Source organism: Myxine glutinosa, chromosome 5 (assembly GCF_964187855.1).
Source record: "Myxine glutinosa chromosome 5, kmMyxGlut1.1, whole genome shotgun sequence".
Lineage (NCBI taxonomy): Eukaryota > Metazoa > Chordata > Myxini > Myxiniformes > Myxinidae > Myxine > Myxine glutinosa.
In genome coordinates, this window is record NC_136265.1 from 900,180 (window position 1) to 917,667 (window position 17,488).

The 17,488-nt window shown below is 50.4% G+C and overlaps 1 protein-coding gene across 2 annotated transcripts in view; it reads right to left on the bottom strand.

Annotated features, from left to right (window-relative positions):
* IFT56 (intraflagellar transport 56) overlaps nt 1–17,488 on the bottom strand; it is a 182,098-nt gene that overhangs the window by 75,937 nt on the left and 88,673 nt on the right. For both annotated transcript variants that reach the window (XM_078777482.1, XM_078777484.1), the window contains 2 exons: nt 17,283–17,385; nt 507–562 (listed from right to left, as the gene is read on the bottom strand). In XM_078777482.1, coding sequence (XP_078633608.1) covers nt 507–562; nt 17,283–17,385 — 159 coding nt within the window. The remainder of the gene's footprint in view (nt 1–506; nt 563–17,282; nt 17,386–17,488) is intronic.

The following is a 17,488-nucleotide window of genomic DNA, read 5'->3' on the forward strand; positions in this document are numbered from 1 at the left end:
GAACATTCGGGGTCGGGGTTCCCTTGCCAATCAGCAAATGTGCTGGGCAACTGTCGGGCATCATGGGACAGGAAGGCATCAGTGAATTTGGGATTGAGAAACAAGCAAAAATGGGATAGGAAGGCATTGGCTAACTTGGGATTAAGAAACAAGCAAAAATGGGACAGGAGGGCATCGGCTAACTTGGGATTGAGTGAGGAGCAAAAATTGGACATGAGGGCATCGGCTTATTTGGGATTGAGAAACAAGCAAAAATGGGACAGGAGGGCATCGGCTAACTTGGGATTGAGTGAGGAGCAAAAATGGGACATGAGGGCATCGGCTTATTTGGGATTGAGAAACAAGCAAAAATGGGCATGGAGGGCATTGGATAACTTGGGATTGAGAAACAAGCAAAAATGGGACAGGAGGACATCGGCTAACTTGGGATTGAGACACAAGCAAAAATGGGACAGGAGGGCATCGGCTAACTTGGGATTGAGTAAGGAGCAAGGCATGACACAGACCTGTGGGGTTAATGCTTCCAGATCCTTCATAATGTTGTAAGCTTCTTTGATGTCATCTGAAAAGACAAGGAAGTTACCACTGGATGTTAGTGTTATCACGGTAGATATTGGCTGATAATAGCACATTGCATGTTGGCTTATTGATGGTAGTGGTGGAGGCCATACTCCCCAAAGAGCATCGGAACATTGCTGGCAAACTATGAACGTTCTCGTGCCCAAGAAGCAATCCCGCACTGGTCCATGTTCCATCACAGGGTGTCCAAATTCCCAATGGGCAACCAAAGAAATTGACGAGCAAAGCGAAACGCTTCACCCACTCTCCCACCCAACAACTCGGCTCATCGATGGGTGGTTACAAATACCACATGATGTCTCCTGGAAGCTTCTCTAATCTGTCGGATGTCAGGAAACGTGTTTGAGTCCAATGTGTCAAAACAAACAAACACTATAAAGACATTAAGGCCAAGCCATGTAATGTTCCATGATGCCAGCAAAGTACTGGGATGACTATTTACTTGGATAGGCACTCATTTTGAGATGAAATGGATCTATCCCACATTGTTTAGGTAGTCAGGTTGTACAACGCAACATTTTCAGGTGAAAACAAACGAGTTCAAAAGATTCGTTGGTTTGTTAGATCCTTTTGCTGCAATCAGTTGTAGACAAACAATGTGGAGTGGTTTGGTGAGCGAGAACTGAGTTTGGTGAGCCACTGAACGCACCAACAACTGCGAGTCAAACTTTCAGGTTATTTTGTGCACAGATATCTCAATCTCAGCTCATGGAGGACCTGGACCAAAGAGGATAGTGGCTTCACAGACAGAGGGGATGAGGAAAGAAGCTTGGAGGATGAATAAAAGACCCCTCCCAGACACTCAAGCAGCTTCACCTGGGCAGCGGTTTCGATGAAGCTGCCGCCATTTTGACCTAATGAGCCACAGCTGTGGTTTATACAAGTCGAAGCCCAATTTGATACCGGGAACATCACTACCGAGTTGATGCGGTTCAGAAACATTGTTGGCTCCTCATGACGAGAGTCATGCGACACAGGTGAGAGATATTTTACTATAACGTCCGATGGAAAACCCGTACACCATTTTGAAGACCGCCCTCATAAGATCCACACAAGTACTGCATGATATGCAGCAGCTTCTTGGTGACCGCCATGGCACCATGGACCAGTCACTCCTTCATGAGTTGTTCTGCCAACGTTTACCACCACACGTCCGCATGATACTTGCAGCTAACGCAGAGCTGGCACTACACGCCGCTGCGGATCTGGCCGATCATGTCATCGACATCGTTACACCGACCGTGGCCAATGCGACGTTTGCACCATATTGCATGTCTGCACCATATTGCATGTCTGCACCATATTGCATGTCTGCACCATATTGCATGTCGGCACCATATTGCATGTCTGCACCATATTGCATGTCTGCACCATATTGCATGTCTGCACCATATTGCATGTCTGCACCATATCGCATGTCTGTGCCATATTGCATGTCTGCACCATATTGCATATCTGCACCATATTGCATATCTGCACCATATTGCATGTCTGCACCATATTGCATGTCTGCACCATATTGCATGTCTGCACCATATTGCATATCTGCACCATATTGCATGGCTTTATCTGAAATGGTGGAACTTAAAAAGCTTGTTCCGGAGCTCCAGGCCGTGCAATGCCAGCCGTGCCCGTCTTCCTGCACCCCCGGTAGGAACAGAGAAATGCCGTACCTCAGGCTACCTACAGTGAACACTCCAGAATGGTGTTGGTACCACATGACCCTCGGTGTTAATGCTCGTTAGTGTTGAGCACCGTGCTGGTACTACTGGTCACAGGGATACGACGAGGCCCACAACTAATGGCGACAAGTTCACCTAGGCCGCACGTCAGTCGCCTTCTCTTCCTCGTGGATCATAATAGCGGACTTCGTTTTCCTGTAGATACAGAGGCAGATGTGGGCATAGTGGGCATAGTGGGCATAGTGCCACCCTCTGCTGCTGAAAGGAAAATCGACAGGAATATTCACTATCTGCCACTAACATCAGTGCTGTTGCTACTTTGGGAGAACGTCTCCTCCAGCTGGATTTGGGTTTACGTCGCTCATTTCCATGGGTGGTTACTATTGCCAACACAAGATACTCTATCCCAGGTGTGGATTGTTTGCGTCATTTTGATCTACCTGGAGACGTCAAACATTCCCGTCTATCCGATGCCTCGACACAGCTTCGTGTTCTCGGTGAAACATCCACTGTTTTGTCGCTGAACATCACATGTCTTCCGTCCATGCCAATGTGCCCTTTTCAGAAAGTACTTTATGACTTCCTGTCCATAACGCGCCCATCGGCGATAATCCAGCCCATCGGCGATAATCCAGCCCATCGCCAATAATCCAGCCCATCGCCAATAATCCAGCCCATCACCGATAATCCAGCCCATCGCTGATAATCCAGCCCATCGCCGATAATCGAGCCCATCGGCGATAATCCAGCCCATTGGCAATAATCCAACCCATCGCCAATAATGCAGCCCATCGCCAATAATCTGGACCATCGCCGATAATCCAACCCATCGCCAATAATCCGGCCCATCGCCAATAATCCGGCCCATCGCCGATAATCCAGCCCATTGCCGATAATCCAGCCCATCGCCGATAATCCAGCCCATCGCCGATAAATCGAGCCCATCGGTGATAATCCAGCCCATTGGCAATAATCCAGCCCATCGCCGATAATCCGGCCCATCGCCGATAATCCAGCCCATCGGCGATAATCCAGCCCATCGCCGATAATCGAGCCCATCGGCGATAATCCAACCCATTGGCAATAATCCAGCCCATCGCCAATAATCCAGCCCATCGCCGATAATCCAGCTCATCGCCAATAATCCAGCCCATCGCCGATAATCCAGCCCATCGCCGATAATCGAGCACATCGGCGATAATCCAGCCCATTGGCGATAATCCAGCCCATCGCCGATAATCCAGCCCATCGCCGATAATCCAGCCCATCGCCGATAATCCAGCCCATCGCCAATAATCCAGCCCATCGCCGATAATCCAGCCCATCGGCGATAATCCAGCCCATTGGCGATAATCCAGCCCATCGCCGATAATCCAGCCCATCGCCGATAATCCAGCCCATCGCCGATAATCCGGCCCATCGCCGATAATCCAGCCCATCGCCAATAATCGAGCCCATCGGCGATAATCCAGCCCATTGGCGATAATCCAACCCATCGCCAATAATGCAGCCCATCGCCAATAATCCGGCCCATCGCCAATAATCGAGCCCATCGCCGATAATCGAGCCCATCGGCGATAATCGAGCCCATCGGCGATAATCCAGCCCATCGCCGATAATCCAGCCCATCGCCGATAATCCAGCCCATCGCCGATAATCCAACCCATCGCCAATAATGCAGCCCATCGCCAATAATCCGGCCCATCGCCGATAATCCAGCCCATCGCCAATAATGCAGCCCATCGCCGATAATCCGGCCCATCGCCGATAATCCGGCCCATCGCCGATAATCCAGCCCATCGCCGATAATCCACCCCATCGCCGATAATCCAGCCCATCGCCGATAAATCGAGCCCATCGGTGATAATCCAGCCCATTGGCAATAATCCAGCCCATCGCCAATAATCCAGCCCATCGCCAATAATCCGGCCCATCGCCAATAATCGAGCCCATCGCCGATAATCGAGCCCATCGGCGATAATCCAGCCCATTGGCAATAATCCAACCCATCGCCAATAATGCAGCCCATCGCCAATAATCTGGACCATCGCCGATAATCCAACCCATCGCCAATAATCCGGCCCATCGCCAATAATCCGGCCCATCGCCGATAATCCAGCCCATTGCCGATAATCCAGCCCATCGCCGATAATCCAGCCCATCGCCGATAAATCGAGCCCATCGGTGATAATCCAGCCCATTGGCAATAATCCAGCCCATCGCCGATAATCCGGCCCATCGCCGATAATCCAGCCCATCGGCGATAATCCAGCCCATCGCCGATAATCGAGCCCATCGGCGATAATCCAACCCATTGGCAATAATCCAGCCCATCGCCAATAATCCAGCCCATCGCCGATAATCCAGCTCATCGCCAATAATCCAGCCCATCGCCGATAATCCAGCCCATCGCCGATAATCGAGCACATCGGCGATAATCCAGCCCATTGGCGATAATCCAGCCCATCGCCGATAATCCAGCCCATCGCCGATAATCCAGCCCATCGCCGATAATCCAGCCCATCGCCGATAATCCAGCCCATCGCCGATAATCCAGCCCATCGGCGATAATCCAGCCCATTGGCAATAATCCAGCCCATCGCCGATAATCCAGCCCATCGCCGATAATCCGGCCCATCGCCGATAATCCAGCCCATCGCCAATAATCGAGCCCATCGGCGATAATCCAGCCCATTGGCGATAATCCAACCCATCGCCAATAATGCAGCCCATCGCCAATAATCCGGCCCATCGCCAATAATCGAGCCCATCGCCGATAATCGAGCCCATCGGCGATAATCGAGCCCATCGGCAATAATCCAGCCCATCGCCGATAATCCAGCCCATCGCCGATAATCCAGCCCATCGCCGATAATCCAACCCATCGCCAATAATGCAGCCCATCGCCAATAATCCGGCCCATCGCCGATAATCCAGCCCATCGCCAATAATGCAGCCCATCGCCGATAATCCGGCCCATCGCCGATAATCCGGCCCATCGCCGATAATCCAGCCCATCGCCGATAATCCACCCCATCGCCGATAATCCAGCCCATCGCCGATAAATCGAGCCCATCGGTGATAATCCAGCCCATTGGCAATAATCCAGCCCATCGCCAATAATCCAGCCCATCGCCAATAATCCGGCCCATCGCCAATAATCCGGCCCATCGCCGATAATCGAGCCCATCGGCGATAATCGAGCCCATCGGCGATAATCGAGCCCATCGGCAATAATCCAGCCCATCGCCGATAATCCAGCCCATCGCCGATAATCCAGCCCATCGCCGATAATCCAGCTCATCGCCGATAATCCAGCCCATCGCCGATAATCCAGCCCATTGCCGATAATCGAGCCCATCGGCAATAATCCAGCCCATCGCCAATAATACAGCCCATCGCCAATAATACAGCCCATCGCCGATAATCCAGCCCATCGCCAATAATCCAGCCCATCACCGATAATCCAGCCCATCGGCGATAATCCAGCCCACTGGCAATAATCCAGCCCATCGCCAATAATCCAGCCCATCGCCGATAATCCGGGCTATCGCCAATAATCGAGCCCATCGGCGATAATCCAGCCCATCGGCAATAATGCAGCCCATCGCCAATAATCCAGCCCATCGCCGATAATCCAGCCCATCGCCGATAATCCAGCCCATCGCCGATAATCCAGCCCATCGCCGATAATCCAGCCCATCGCCAATAATCGAGCCCATCGGCGATAATCCAGCCCATCGGCAATAATCCAACCCATCGCCAATAATGCAGCCCATCGCCAATAATTCGGACCATCGCCAATAATCCGGCCCATCGCCGATAATCCAGCCCATCGCCGATAATCCAGCCCATCGCCGATAAATTGAGCCCATCGGTGATAATCCAGCCCATTGGCAATAATCCAGCCCATCGCCAATAATCCAGCCCATCGCCAATAATCCGGCCCATCGCCGATTAATCGAGCCCATCGGCGATAATCCAGCCAATCGCCGATAATCGAGCCCATCGGCGATAATCCAACCCATCGGCAATAATCCAGCCCATCGCCAATAATCCAGCCCATCGCCAATAATCCAGCCCATCGCCAATAATACAGCCCATCGCCAATAATACAGCCCATCGCCGATAATCCAGCCCATCGCCGATAATCCAGCCCATCGCCAATAATCCAGCCCATCGCCGATAATCCAGCCCATCGCCGATAATCCAGCCCATCGCCGATAATCCAGCCCATCGCCGATAATCGAGCCCATCGGCGATAATCCAGCCCATCGGCAATAATCCAGCCCATCGCCAATAATACAGCCCATCGCCGATAATCCAGCCCATCGCCGATAATCCAGCCCATCGCCGATAATCCAGCCCATCGCCAATAATCCAGCCCATCACCGATAATCCAGCCCATCACCGATAATCAAGCCCATCGGCAATAATCCAGCCCATTGGCAATAATCCAGCCCATCGCCAATAATCCGGCCCATCGCCGATAATCCAGCCCATCGCCAATAATCGAGCCCATCGGCGATAATCCAACCCATCGCCAATAATGCAGCCCATCGCCAATAATCCGGCCCATCGCCGATAATCCAACCCATCGCCAATAATCCGGCCCATCGCAAATAATCCGGCCCATCGCCGATAATCCAGCCCATCGCCAATAATCCAGCCCATCGCCGATAATCCAGCCCATCGCCGATAATCCAGCCCATCGCCGATAATCCAGCCCATCGCCGATAATCCAGCCCATCGCCGATAATCGAGCTCATCGGCGATAATCCGGCCCATTGGCAATAATCCGGCCCATCGCCAATAATCCGGCCCATCGCCGATAATCCGGCCCATCGCCGATAATCGAGCCCATCGGCGATAATCCAGCCCATCGCCGATAATCAAGCCCATCGCCGATAATCCAGCCCATCACCGATAATCGAGCCCATCGGCGATAATCCAGCCCATCGCCAATATTCCAGCCCATCGCCAATAATCCGGCCCATCGCCGATAATCCAGCCCATCGCCAATAATCGAGCCCATCGGCGATAATCCAGCCCATCGGCAATAATCCAACCCATCGCCAATAATGCAGCCCATCGCCAATAATGCAGCCCATCGCCAATAATCGAGCCCATCGGCGATAATCGAGCCCATCGGCGATAATCCAGCCCATTGGCAATAATCCAACCCATCGCCAATAATCCGGCCCATCGCCGATAATCCGGCCCATCGCCGATAATCCAGCACATCGCCAATAATCGAGCCCATCGGCGATAATCGAGCCCATCGGCGATAATCCAGCCCATCGCCAATAATCCGGCCCATCGCCGATAATCGAGCCCATCGGCGATAATCCAGCCCATCGCCAATAATCAAGCCCATCGCCGATAATCCAGCCCATCGCCGATAATCGAGCCCATCGGCGATAATCCAGCCCATCGGCAATAATCCAGCCCATCGCCAATATTCCAGCCCATCGCCAATAATCCGGCCCATCGCCGATAATCCAGCCCATCGCCAATAATCGAGCCCATCGGCGATAATCCAGCCCATTGGCAATAATCCAACCCATCGCCAATAATGCAGCCCATCGCCAATAATGCAGCCCATCGCCAATAATCGAGCCCATCGGCGATAATCCAGCCCATCGGCAATAATCCAACCCATCGCCAATAATGCAGCCCATCGCCAATAATCCGACCCATTGCCAATAATCCAACCCATCGCAAATAATGCAGCCCATCGCCAATAATCCGGCCCATTGCCAATAATCCAACCCATCGCAAATAATCCGGCCCATCGCCAATAAATCCAGCCCATCGCCAATAAATCCAGCCCATCGCCGATTAATCCAGCCCATCGCCAATAATCGAGCCCATCGGCGATAATCCAGCCCATTGGCAATAATCCAACCCATCGCCAATAATGCAGCCCATCGCCAATAATCGAGCCCATCGGCGATAATCCAGCCCATGGGCAATAATCCAACCCATCGCAAATAATGCAGCCCATTGCCAATAATCCGGCCCATTGCCAATAATCCAACCCATCGCAAATAATCCGGCCCATCGCCAATAAATCCAGCCCATCGCCGATTAATCCAGCCCATCGCCAATAATCCAGCCCATCGCCGATAATCGAGCCCATCACCAATAATGCAGCCCATCACCGATAATCCAGCCCATCGCCAATAAACAAGCCCATCGGCGATAATCCAGCCCATCGCCGATAATGTAGCCCATCGACCATCAGATCACGCATCACATGGAGATCATGGGCCCCCCCTGGTTTTGAACGTGCTCACCGAGTAGCACCCGTTGCCCGCCAGGAGTTTGACGACATGCTACAACATGGGGTCATCGACATGCTACAACATGAGATCATCGACATGCTACAACATAGGATCATCGACATGCTACAACATGGGATCATCGACATGCTACAACATGGGATCATCGACATGCTACAACATGGGATCATCGACATGCTACAACATGGGATCATCGACATGCTACAACATGGGATCATCGACATGCTACAACATGGGATCATCGACATGCTACAACATGGGATCATAGACATGCTACAACATGGGATCATGGACATGCTACACAACAAGTACACACAACACATAACAAGTACACACAACACACAACACACAACAAGTACACACAACAAGTACACACACACACAACAAGTACACACACACACAACAAGTGCACACAACACACAACAAGAGGACACGGAGCTCCACACAACACACAAGAGGACACAACACACAACAAGAGGACACGGGGCTGCACCGTCTACAGTGTGCGGCAGGTTCACTTACATTTCGCGAGGTTCCGCTGCTCCGGACAAACACTACCCTCGTGTGTGATACAGACAGGACAGTCGTGCCCTCATGTCCCTGAGCTATTCCGTCATACGGTCTTCGACACTTTTCACTCGCTCGTGCATCCGGGTATTCGAGCAACCGAGCGACCCGTCACCGCTCACTACGTCTGGCCACACATCGACGCCAACACGCGCCACTGGGACAAGCAATGTCTTAAATGCCGAAGATCCGACTTCATACTGTGGCACCACTCGGTAGCTTTTAAACACCAGACGAGGTAGGCGTTTCAACTGGGTCCCCGTGCATTTCGTCGATCCACGAGCACCTTCAAACGGGCACTGATGTTTACCGACTTGTGTTGAACGCTTCACCCATCGATTGGAGGCCACACCGATAGTTGACAGCACCGCACCTACCATTGCCAGGCCCTTTGCCCACAGTTGGATCACACATTTTGCTGTTCAATCATCCAATACCACAGATCGTGGAAGCCGCGAGCTGACTCCACTCCTGCCGACCTACCATGTGCAAACCATCGCTTTTTTTTTCTTCTTTTTTTTTGGGGATACTGAATCGAGGCTCGTGAAAGAGCGAACATTTACTTCACAAACAAATCAACCAGACAAACAAAATATATAAAAAGAGGGAGCGGAAGACAAGATGGGGAGAGAAGGGGAAGCACACAAACACAACATTTAAGAGCAGGGACATTCGGAGATGTGTTGGAGGGAGAGGGCTTGGGGGGCGGAGGCGTGGGAAGGGGGGGGGGGGGGTGGGAGAAGTATAAAACACAAGGACACCAAGGACTTCCAGGACAGAAGTTGGTATTTCAAAACAGGGGAATTGGGGTGAAATTAGCGGGGGTAGAAAAGATCAAGGTTTTGAATGGGGGAAGATAAGACATGGTGGTGAACAGCTGTTTTAAAGACCTGGAGGGTGGAGTGGGATTGAAGAGAGTGAGGGAGTTTGTTCCAGAGGCGGGAGAAAAGAGGAATGAAGGAGTGAAGGTGAGCAGAGAGTCTTGATTTTGGCAGTTTCACCATAAGAGGGTTGCAGGCAGATCTTGTGCGACCTGCAGGAATATTTGGGGGACAGAGCCCAGAGAGAGATGGGGGGGCAAGGCCAGAGAGGAGTCGGTAGAAGACGGAAAGACCACCCACCTGCCTGCAGTGAGTGAGTGAGAGGCCCTTGGAGTTAGCTTCATCGCGGGAGATTCCATTGATTCCTTCCGTTTCCAGTCTTGCTGGCGAGGGTTTCGTTTATTCGCAGCTCTACACGCTCTCCATCGAAATCGAAGTTAAGTAATTGTTCTCATTTGTGTTTTCGTTATAACTGTATTTCTTTAATGGTGTATGTACGTATATTGTCCCGACGAAGATTTTCGGTGCAAATCTTTAATACCTGTATTGAAAATCGTGTTAATTCGTGTCGTGTCTTGAGCAGAGGCCTTGTACAGTGTACACTGTACAACCTTGAGGCTTTGTTTTTCTCTCAGCGTTCCGTCGTTTGTGATCCAATAACTTTCGTTCTCTGTTTTCCCAGTCTTTTCACCCCATAGCCTACTTCCTTATGTAAATCTCAACTTAAAAAGAAAAAGGAAAAAAAAGACTACCTTCTCTGTTGCTCATTCGTTTATTCATTTATATTCGTTCGTTCGTTCTTCGACCACGTGTTTCTCCCCCATTTCCCCAGATAGATTGTCAAATTTCAACTCGTTATTTTATCGTCCATGCGATATTGTTTGATTATCGTTAGTTTTGGTTTGAATTTCCTGTAACTCGTAATTAATTAATCGTGTTCTGCTCCTCGTGTGTGGCCTTGTAGTTGTACCCCCGTCGGTGTTTTGTTAACTTAAGCGTGTTTTGCTTGGCTCTTAGTTTTTTTCCCTTCTACCCCGAACATAATACTCTGTCTAACGTTCTAAATCCCCACCCCCCCCCCCCAAAAAAAAACAACCCAAAAAAAAAAACAAAAACATTTATTTTCCTTCCTCCACGTGTACTGTTGTCTCATCCTGTATTTTCTGTCCAGGTGTGCTGTTCGCCCCGCCCCCGTTATCTCCTTGCCATCCACCGTTTGCCCTGTTCACGTGACTCGCGGTGGTCCCTCTTGGCTCTCCCCCCGTTGGTTTTTGTGCATATAAGATTGTTCACAGTTCTGTTTAAATATTATTTAAATATGTTTAACCTTTCCCCTTCTGTGTTTTATTCAGTGGTATATTACAACACGCTGTATTTCTTCCTATTTAAAAGGCTTTTCTCAATTTCCTCTCCAACTCATTCCACTTCAAAAAAAAGAAATTCAATATCTTATACGTCTCCCTCACTACATGGTCTGAATTCACATTCATTCCACCCCTCCTCCATCGTTCTGAATCGGATTGCTAACTTGAAAATCACAACAAACCCAATTTGTTATCAATGTTCGTCTTTCATTAATCATCCACTTTCTAAACTCCCCTCTTGCCCCTCCCATCCAAATCCCTCCCCTGGCACCTACACTCCTAAACTCCCCCCTTGCCCCTCCACTCTTAAACTCCCCCCTTGCCCCTCCACTCCTGAACTCCCCCCTTGCCCTTCCCCTCCTAAACTCCCCCCTTGCCCTTCCCCTCCTAAACTCCCCCCTTGCCCCTCCCCTCCAAATCCCCCCCCTTGCCCCTACACTCCTAAACTCCCCCCTTGCCCCTCCACTTCTAACCTTCCCCCTTGCCCCTTCCCTCCAAAACTCCCCCCTTGCCCCTCCCCTCCTAAACTCCCCCCTCACTCCTCCCCTTCAAAACTCCCCCCCCAACCCCTCCCATTCGATTCTCCCCCCATACCATTCCTCTCCAATTCTCCCTCCTCCCCCCTCCTCCTCCAAGCTGCCTCCTCCCCACTTCGTCTCCCTTCTATCTCATACCTCCACCCCCCCAAACCTTCTACTTTCCTCTGCCCCCCCTCAAACAACCCCTCACTGTGCCTCATCCCTTCACCATCAAACCTTTCATCCTCCTCATCCTTCCCTTTCTTGGAACTCTTCTGCAATATCTGACACACTATCAACTGCTCTCCCTACCTCCCCCTCTCATCCTTCATCTTACCCTACTCCTCCCTTTCCCTGTCCTGTACCCCATGCTCCCCCTCTCTCTTCATTAACGGTATGGACCTCAAACATCCGGGGCCTTCGCTCAAACCTGACTGTTCTCTCCATACAGGTTGCTTCTGACAATCCAGACTTGATCTGCTTAACAGAGACTTTCCTCCTTCAAGATGTCTCTGATTCCTTAATATCTCTTCCTGGTTACTCCCTCCTCCGGTATGATAGACCTCAGCCTCGGCCTGGTGGTGGGGTGGCTATCTTTATCAAAAACTCTCTTCCTCACTCTCCTTGCACTGCCCTCTTTCCTCCTCACCCCCAGGAGTACCTCTGGCTACGGCTTCCTCTCCGCTCCCACCTTTTGTTCATATGTGTTCTGTACCGTCCCCCAAACAGTGATGACTCCATCTACATTTCACTGTCTGACAACATGGACCAACTTCTATCCACTCATCCCAACTCTCTCTTCCTCATATGTGGTGACTTCAACTGTCATCATGCCACCTGGTTGGGTGTGGGTTCCTCTCTCACCAGTCATGGCACCTCAGCAAAGGACTTCTGTGACTCACTGGGATTGACACAATCTGTCAATTTCCCGACCCGGATCTCAGCCAATGGAGTATCTTCTCTTCTAGACATGATTATGACAAACTTCCCTGCTAATGTCTGCTGCTCTTCTTCTGCCCCAATCGGTTCTTCTGATCATGTGCTTGTCAAAGTGGACATCTCTCTGGCCATTCTCAGAGAGCCTCCTCAGCGTCGACGAGTCTGGCATTTCACTCAGGCCAACTGGGACGGTCTTCAAGCAGCCATCAATCGTCTGGATTGGTCTCCCATCTCCACTGCCTCTGACATCAATTTTTCCTGGGAATTCTTCCAAAGCAAACTGATCTCTCTCATGCACAGATTTATCCCATCTCGCCTTCAGTTGTCTTACCCTTCCTCCCGTCCATGGTACACTGAATCTTGTGGTGAGGCAGTTGCCCTGAATCAACTTGCCTTTGCCTCTTGGAAGGCTAATCCAACTGAAGGCAATCTCAGTTCCTTCCACCAAGCTCGGAACAAGTGTGTGTCTACCCTCAGGAGTGCCAGGAAGCACTATCTCTCCTCACTCAAGAATGAACTCTCAAACCTGTCTCCTTCCTCCAAATCCTGGTGGCGTCTGGTCAAATCCGTTTCTGGTGTTTGTTCCCCCTCCATCCCCTCCCTTACCTCAAATGGCCACACAGTTGACATCGCACGTGACAAAGCCGAATGCCTCAACTCTGTGTTTGCCTCAAAATCCTTAGTCCCAAACCCATCTCTCTCTGTTCCCACCTTTCCCAGTCGAACCCAACTGCTCCTGGAATCTGTGTCCTTCTCTCCTGACAAGGTGGAGGAGTTTTTGTCAAACCTCGACTCTGATTCTGCAACTGGACCAGACGGCATCAGCCCACGGGTCCTAAAATCCTGCTCTGCCACTCTGTCTCACCCTCTCTCTGTTCTTTTCACCCTATCTTTTGCTCAAGGTCATTGCCAGCATCCTGGAAATCAGCTAACATTACCGCTTTACACAAAAAAGGTGCAAAAACAGATCCTTGCAACTACAGACCAATCAGCCTGCTCCCAATTATCAGCAAAGTCATGGAATCCATCATTGCTTCGGATATGAAATCTTTCCTCTTCTCCAATGGCTTGATCTCTGATCATCAATTTGGTTTCAGACCAGGTCACTCTACTCTGGACATGCTGCTTCTGCTGTCTCAACAATGGATGGAGGTCCTCAATGCCAAACAGGAAATCAGAGCTGTCTCCCTTGACATATCACGTGCCTTCGATACGGTCTGGCACCCAGCTCTGCTCACCAAACTCTCCTCCTATGGTATCCATGGAAATCTCCATGCATGGCTTGCGGACTTCCTCTCTGGTCGTAGTCAACGTGTGGCCCTGAATGGATTTCTCTCATCTCCCCTTCCTGTTCAGGCTGGAGTTCCCCAAGGCAGTGTGCTGGGCCCTGTGCTTTTTCTGGTCTTTATCAATGATCTCTCCAACTCTCTGGAAAATCCTCTCTATCTCTTTGCTGATGACTCCACTCTCTGCCGCTGCATTCCTCTTCCCTCAGATCGGCAGTCTGCAGCCTCCTCTCTCTCTGAAGACCTGGACAAAATCACAGACTGGTCAAACAAGTGGAACATGTCTTTCAATCCTGACAAATCTCACTCTCTTACTATGTCTCTCCGAAAAGATCGACTGGACAACCCTCCCATCTACTTTCTCAACAATCCTCTCCAAGAAGTTCTGTCGCTCAAGCTTTTGGGTCTCACTATCTGCCATGATCTTTCTTGGGAAAACCACATTTCCAAGCTGGCCTCCAAAGCCAGTCGCCGACTGGGCATCCTCCGTCGTGCGAAGTCCTTCCTCGGCACACCTGAGCTCCTCACCGCATACAAGGCTTTCATCCGCAGCTCAATGGAATACTGTTCTCCCCTATGGGCTGGTGCTCCTGCCTCACACCTGGCTCGGCTTCACGCTGTTGAATCCAAAGCTTTCAAAATCATTGGAATCTCCCGCGATGAAGCTATCTCTGAGGGCCTTTCACTCACTCACCGCAGGCAGGTAGGTGGTCTTTCTGTCTTCTACCGACTCCTCTCCGGCCTTGCTCCCCCAGCTCTCTCTGTGCTCTGTCCCCCAAATATTCCTACAGGTCGCACAAGATCTGCCAGCAACCCTCTGATGGTTAAACTGCCGAAATCTCGGCTCTCTGCTCACCTTCACTCTTTCATTCCTCTTTTCTCCCGCCTCTGGAACAAACTCCCACACTCCCTTCAATCCCACTCCTCCCTCCAGGTCTTTAAAACAGCTGTTCACCACCATCTCTTATCTTCCCCCATCCAAAACCTTGATCTTTACTACCCCCACTAATTCACCCCAGATCCACCTTGTTTGAAATTCCAACTTCCTTCCTGGAAGTCCTGGCAGTGTACATATGTTTATACCTCTCCCACCCCCCCCCCCCCTTCACATGCCTCCCCCCCAAAGCCCTCTCCCTCCCACAGATCTCTCGATGTCTCCATGTCTCTCAGTCCCTGCTCTCAAATGTTTTGTTTGTGTCCTTCCCCCTCTCTCCCCATCTTGTCTACCGCTCCCGATGTTATTTGTTGTATGTGTCTGTTTGTCTTTCTGTGTGATTAATGTTCGCTCTTTCACGAGCCTCGATCTTGTATGCACAAAAAAAAAAAAAAAAAAAGAATGCTTTGGTTTCAACAGCGTGAAGACGAGCTAGGTGTGAGGCAAGAGCACCAGCCCAGAGGGGAGAGCAGTATTCCATTGAGCTGCGGATGAAAGCCTTGTATGTGGTGAGGAGCTCAGGTGTGCCAAGGAAGGACTTCGCACGACCGAGGATGCCCAGTCGGCGACTGGCTTTGGAGGCCAGATTTGAAATGTGGTTTTCCCAGGAAAGATCATGGCAGATAGTGAGACCCAAAAGCTTGAGTGACAGAACTTCTTGGAGAGGATTATTCAGAAAGTGGATGGGAGGGTTGGCCAGTCGGTCTTTTCGGAGAGACATCGTAAGAGTGTGAGATTTGTCAGGATTGAAAGACATGTTCCACTTGTTTGCCCAGTCTGTGATTTTGTCCAGGTCTGCAGAGAGTGAGGAGGCTGCAGACTGCCGATCTGAGGGATGAAGAATGGAGCGACAGAGAGTAGAGTCATCAGCAAAGAGATAGAGAGGATTTTCAAGAGAGTCAGAGAGATCATTGATGAAGACCAGAAAAAGCACAGGGCCCAGAACACTGCCTTGGGGAACTCCAGCCTGAACAGGAAGAGGAGATGAGAGAAACCCATTCAGGGCCACATGTTGACTACGACTAGAGAGGAAGTCCGCCAGCCATGCGTGGAGATTTCCATGGATACCAAAAGAAGAGAGTTTGGTGAGCAGAGCGGGGTGCCAGATCGTATCGAAGGCACGTGATATGTCAAGGGAGACAGCTCTAATTTCCTGTTTGGCATTGAGGACCTCCATCCATTGTTGAGAAAGCAGAAGCAGCATGTCCAGAGAAGGGTGACCAGGTCTGAAACCAAATTGATGATCAGAGATCAAGTCATTGGAGAAGAGGAAAGATTTCATATCTGAAGCAATGATGGATTCCATGACTTTGCTGATAATTGGGAGAAGGCTGATCGGTCTGTAGTTGCTAGGATCTGTTTTTGCACCTTTTTTGTGCAAAGCGGTGATGTTGGCAGATTTCCAAGCAGATGGCAGGTGACCTTGAGCAAAAGAGAGGGTGAAGAGAACAGAGAGAGGGAGTGAAAGAGCGGAAGAACAGGATTTTAGGACCCGTGGGCTGATGCCGTCAGGTCCAGTTGCAGAATCAGAGTCGAGGGTTGACAGAAACTTTTCCACCTTGTCAGGAGGAAAGGACACAGAGTCCAGGAGCAGCTGGGTACGACTGGGTACGGTGGGTACAGAGAGGGATGGGTTTGGGACACAAGATTTAGAGGCAACAGGCTATTTCGAGGCTTACCATCCATGGTGGACCGTTTCCACCACCAACTCAAGTCTTCCATGAAACTGCATGACAAATGCACGCACTGGACGGACATCGTACCTATGGTGATGCTTGGTACGTGAGCCGTACAAAAAGACTATCTTGCATGCTCCACTGCGGAGCTAGTGTACCGTACACCACTTCGTCTCCCAGGAGAATTCTTCCCCGTGTCTGATGATACTTTGTCCGACACCATCAACTATGCAAACGAAATTAGGTTCTTTGGACATATCATGAGGTATCACGTGCTTTGTATCGTTTTTGACCCGATCTCTCAACAATGAAGAATCACTTGAAAATTTTCGTAACCAGATCCGGAACTTCACCAAAATCGAATCAATTCGTCCTCGTCACACACCCAACGTGCCCACCAAGTGTCGTCTCAATCTGTTCACAAATGTTTGAGTTATCCTGCTCACAGACACAGACAGACAAACAGGGGTGAAAAAATAATCTCTGTCCACTTCCGGTTCCGGAGGTAATAAAAGTGTCCAAATGAACTCTGTAGTTCATGATCTATCAGAACAAAATAGGAAAAATATACAAAACGTTCGGATGAGATCTTTCTGTTCAACAACTCAAACCTTGAGAAATATGGAAAATGGCCAAGTTGAGCCGAGCTTCAGGAATAACATCAATCAAGGGAGGAAGAACTTGCAAAGCACCTTCACCCTCTTGGAACACCACCTAGACCCAGGTACACACGAAACATGGCTGCAGAAACAGGTGAACATGCGCGGATGGACAATCAGTTTTCTTATTGTCTTCCCATCTTAAAAGCAGCTACAGA